The 5,199-nt window shown below is 38.8% G+C and overlaps 1 protein-coding gene across 1 annotated transcript; it reads left to right on the forward strand.

The window, feature by feature from the left end:
• Positions 1 to 2,358: 2,358 nt before the first annotated feature.
• On the forward strand, positions 2,359 to 2,885 carry LOC132541820 (protein CEBPZOS-like). Its single transcript, XM_060202635.1, has one exon. It carries the CDS (start codon positions 2,383 to 2,385, stop codon positions 2,638 to 2,640), a length of 258 nt encoding a protein of 85 aa, XP_060058618.1. The 5' UTR covers positions 2,359 to 2,382; the 3' UTR covers positions 2,641 to 2,885.
• Positions 2,886 to 5,199: the final 2,314 nt, after the last annotated feature.

Consider the following 5,199-nt stretch of genomic DNA (forward strand, 5'->3'; position numbering starts at 1 on the left):
CCCAGGAAGATCTACCTGCGAACAAGCCCTGGCCCTCTCAACTTACATTGAAAATGGATTCCAGAAGAATTTAAAGATGGGTGCTGTCTTTGTTGATCTCACAGCAGCCAATGACACGGTTTGGCACCGTGGTCTCCTAGTCAAGATCTCAAGATGCCTGCCTCCATGGGTGGCCAACACTATATCGTTTCTTCTCCAAAACAGAAGATTCCGGGTGCATCTGGGTGACAAGTCTAGCAGATGGAGACTTGTCTCAAGTGGCCTCCCCCAGGGCTCTGTTCTGGCTCCTACGCTATTTAATATTTACAGCAATGACCTCCCAGAAACTTGTTCAAGGAAGTTCATCTACGCCGATGACATCTGCTGTGCAACTCAGTCATCAAAGTTCGACATCCTTGAGGAAACACTCACGAAAGACATGTCTCTGATATCTGATTACTGTAAAAAATGGCAACTAATCCCTAGCACTGCAAAAATGGTATCATCTGTTTTCCATTTACACCATGCCTTGGCCTCGCGTGAGCTTAATGTACAGCTTGGCGATACGAGAATCTTGCATGAAGCCCAGCCAGTCTATCTTGGCGTCACTCTCGATCACACTCTGTAATTTCACGAACATCTCATAAAAACTGCAGCAAAGGTGGGCGCGAGGAATAACATCATTGCAAGACTGGCCAGTTCCTCATGGGGTGCAAGCGCTTCCACACTACGATCATCATCTCTGGCATTATGCTATTCCACTGCAGAATACTGTGCCCCAGTATGGTTCCGTAGCCCCCATGTCCACTTGGTTGATTCCAAATTATATTCCTCCATGAGGATAATTTCTGGAACCATCCGTTCCACCCCGGTTCCATGGCTGCCAGTTCTTAGCAACATCGCCCCTCCAGATATTCGTCGGGATGCAGCATCATCTAAGTTCATGTCCCACGTCTATGCTCAGCCGGACATGCCAATATACGCAGGTATCTTCGCCCACCCTGTCCAATGCTTGACGTCTCGTCACCCAATCTGGTCTCCTACGCCTACACTGAACTTCTCTGTTCCAGTCTCTTGGAAACAGAGTTGGCAGTCAGCTGAGGTAAAGAACAAACACCTCATCACAGACCCCTGCAAGTGTCAACCCGGCTTTGACCTAGCACGTTATGATTGGGACCTCCTCAATTGCTATCGAACAGGCCATGGCCGGTGCGCCGCTATGTTCCATCGCTGGGGAGCCAGAGATGACCCGAACTGCCCCTGCGGCTACAGACAGTCTATGACCCACATAGTCAACGACTGCCACCTCTCCAGATTCAAAGGAGGTCTCAAAACTTTACATCAGGCTCAACCTGACGCTGTTGACTGGCTACAGAAGAAGGGCAAACGCTAGAAGAAGAAAGCTATATAGGGCAATCAAAACAGTACCATCTATACAGAAGCTAAAGGAATTTGCCGTTAACAGATCTGTCTTACAGAGTTATTGAAGAGTGCCACAGAGAAAGAAACAAGGAACATTTAACTCTCAACAAGATGATATACAGTAAAGCAGACCTAGAAACACAAGCCATAGAAATATGAGACAATTTTTAAGTATGAGAAGAGAGGAAGAAATGGATAAAAGATATTCAGTCAAAGAACAATGAGACAACTTTTTTTTAAAGACTCTTTTATATGTATTGTTATATAATATACTTATATATAAATTATATATAACACTTTTATGTATAAAAATTTACATGTACATTTGTCCTCTATGCTTTGTTAAATAGTTTTCATATATATGTATGTATATATATAGTTTTTTTCATACTTCTTATCATATATGTTGCCTTGACCATCTTTAATTTAGTATTTGCATTCAAGTACTCCTGCTTCTATAGTTTATGTGTCACCAAATGATCTGCATTTCTCTGAAATACAATTAACAGATTATTCAAATGTGCAATACAAGTAATTTAAACACATAATCTTGTTAAAAAGAAAAAAATTAGTCAAACTGTCACTATGACTTTTTAAAAACAATTGTGCTTATCGTTGGGTAGGAAGAGGAGAGCAAAGCTGGGAAAGGGGAAGGTCTAAACTGTGATAGTGGGTGTGGTGTGGAAATAAACCCCTGTAATCTTATGATTTTGTTAACTATTATTAATCCACTAATAAAAACTGTAAAAGCATAATTTTCTCAATATACTCCAATCCCCATGCGAAAATTATTAGATACTACTGTTAAAATGACTGCCACCCTCCCCTTGGATCACCTGAAGGTCTTATTCTGACAAAAATCTGGGGAACATTATGCATGTAAAAAAAAAAAAAAAAAGAAGTAGAAACGCAAAGCAGAAAATGACTGAGTTTGGAGTATGGCACCAAAGTAAGAAAGCAGAAGTATACTAGAGTTTGCAGATGGCCCGCCCTTTGGAACCACTCGCCAAGAAGATCTTTAAAGGAGTTTTGGTAGCCGAAGTTGCCAGCCTTTTGGGAAGCTATTATTTGTTTAATAAGATGAATTCAAGCCAAGATTTCAGGCAAACGATGAGCAAGAAATATCCCTTCATCTTAGAAGTTTATTACAAATCCATTGAACAGTCTGGAATGTATGGTCTCAGACAACAAGATCAAGAAAAATGGTTGAACAGCAAAAATGAGGAGTCTGGCCACTGATCAAGACTTACTCTATTTCATAGCATCAGACAAGACTAAAATTACAAGGCTGGAATTTTGGATGATGAGTATTGGACTATTGTAGGGAAAAAGTATGAAGTGAATTATGCCCGAAGTCTTATTATTTGGACTGTGATGAAACTGAAGGTGTGTTTGTTTTGACTATGAAAGAAATTTATATTAGTCAAAGTGGTTCTCAAAAGGTTCACCTACAATTCCAAATATACAGTCTTTTCACAACAACAACAAAAAAATGCTACTACTCTTACTCAAAGTTTTTTGATTTATCAAATCTAGATAGTACCTGAGATTTTACATTTCTGAGTCCCTGGATCATGGGTCAGAAATTATACTATAACAGCAATAACTTAGGGTTAAATTTAAACAGCACAGGAGTTTTCAATAATGAACTTATGGTTTATCATTTCGCAGATTCACAAAAACTAAATCATTCAGAAGATAAATAATTCACCTACAATGCACAACTAAAAAATGACTGAACGTTATTATTTTGAGCTTATGTCTCTTATTTTGTTTTAAGATTCTTGGTGCACCAGACTGAGACTAGACCATTTATAGTAACGCAAATGCTAGAAGAAGAATTTATAGTAACGTGAATTATAGGCCACAATTTCCTTCTCTGTGTGGTAGCAATCTAACGATGGAACATTCATCCTTCTATAAAACTTTTAAGCAGCTGTGGTTCAATGAAAGCAAAGCAATGTTGTACTGAAAGGCAAGTATTTCTTGACCCCTTACTCTGGCACTTTGATGTAACAACTGACAAGACTTCTTCTTCTTCTAGCGTTTGCCCTTCTTCCATAGCCAGTCAACAGCATCAGGTTGAGCCTGATGTAAAGTTTCGAGACCTCCTTTGAATCTGGAGAGGTGGCAGTCATTGACTATGTGGGTCATAGTCTGTCTGTAGCCACAGGGGCAGTTCGGGTCGTCTCTGGCTCCCCAGCGATGGAACATAGCGGCGCACCGGCCATGGCCTGTTCGATAGCGATTGAGGAGGGCCCAATCATAAAGTGCTAGGTCAAAGCCGGGTTGACGCTTGCAGGGGTCTGTGATGAGGTGTTTGTTCTTTACCTCAGCTGACTGCCAACTCTGTTTCCAAGAGACTGGAACAGAGAAGTTCAGTGTAGGCGTAGGGGACCAGATTGGGTGACGAGACGTCAAGCGTTGGACAGGGTGGGCGAAGATATCCACGTATATTGGCAGGTCCGGTCGAGCGTAGACGTGGGAAATGAACTTAGATGATGCCGCATCCCGACAAATATCTGGCGGGGCAATGTTGCTAAGAACTGGCAGCTGACAAGACTAGAAGCAGAACCCAAAGATACACTTTTCAAAAATGAGCTACTCATGACTCAAATGAACAAGAAAATTGTTAAATATTGAGAGAAATATATAAAACCGATGATTATTCTGTAGAATGAGAAGGATGTGAACTGAATTTAAGAGGACATAGGAATTTCAAAACCAATACACCACTGTGAATTCTTATCAACAAAACATTGTCCCAACAACATTGAACAATTATCCTTGGTCTACATATAACCCCACTGAAATAATAGTTTTAAAAAGTGGACAGTAGCTGATAGAAAAAAAAAAAAACATGGTATCTATATCTCATAACTAGTGTGGACAATGAGAAATCACTTTTTATCAAACTGTAGAAAACAAAGTATTTATTTATTTATTTATTTATTTATTTATTTGGATAGAGACAGAAATCAAGAAGGGAGTAGAGAAACAGAGAGAGAAAGAGAACTGCAGTCCTAATTCAATACTCATAAAGCTTTCTTTCCCTTTGCAGGTGGGGACCAGAAGCAGGTCCTTGTACACTAACATTTATCCGTAACTAGGTGCACTACCACTTGGCTCTGTAAAGACTGAATTTTATCAAAATAAGATGATAACTTAAAAGCACACTGAATTTGTTTTTTATTGCTATGTAAAAGTTCTCACAAACTTCCTGGTATAAACAATGTAAACATTGTAGGTTAAAAAAAAGAATGGTGCCCAGATTCATGGGCATGGACTGGAAGATTTTGTTAAACTGACTATCCCACTTAAAACAACATATAGATTCCATGAAATCTTTATCAAAGTATCAGAAGCATCCTTCAAGGAAATTAAACCAACAACCCTGGAATTCATGTAAAAACCCGAAAATACCACTAGTAATCAAGCAATTTTGAAATAAAAAATGGAGGTTATCATGCTCCCCAATTTCAAATTATACTCTCAAGCAACAATAATTAAAACAATGAGGTATTTGTACAAAAAATAACACTAAAATCAATACATCCAAATAGAGGCTCCAGAAATAAGTCTGTGCACTTATGAACATCTCATATATAACAAAAGTCTCAAAAATATTCAATGAGTTCTCATTACATTGTACAAAGTGAGCTATATCTTTGTCCCCCTATACACCAAAATTAACTTGAAATTAATTAAATATTTATATATTAAACCTGAAATTATAAAATACATAAAAGGAAACATAGATGAAATATTTTAGGAACTGAACATCAAAAACCTGTTTGG

The sequence above is a fragment of the Erinaceus europaeus genome, chromosome 1 (assembly GCF_950295315.1).
Source record: "Erinaceus europaeus chromosome 1, mEriEur2.1, whole genome shotgun sequence".
In the NCBI taxonomy this organism is placed as follows: Eukaryota; Metazoa; Chordata; class Mammalia; order Eulipotyphla; family Erinaceidae; genus Erinaceus; species Erinaceus europaeus.

What these genes read in the sequence shown, in the direction of transcription:
- LOC132541820 (XM_060202635.1), top strand. Translation starts at nt 2,383, where the DNA reads ATGGCCCGCCCTTTGGAACCACTCGCCAAGAAGATCTTTAAAGGAGTT.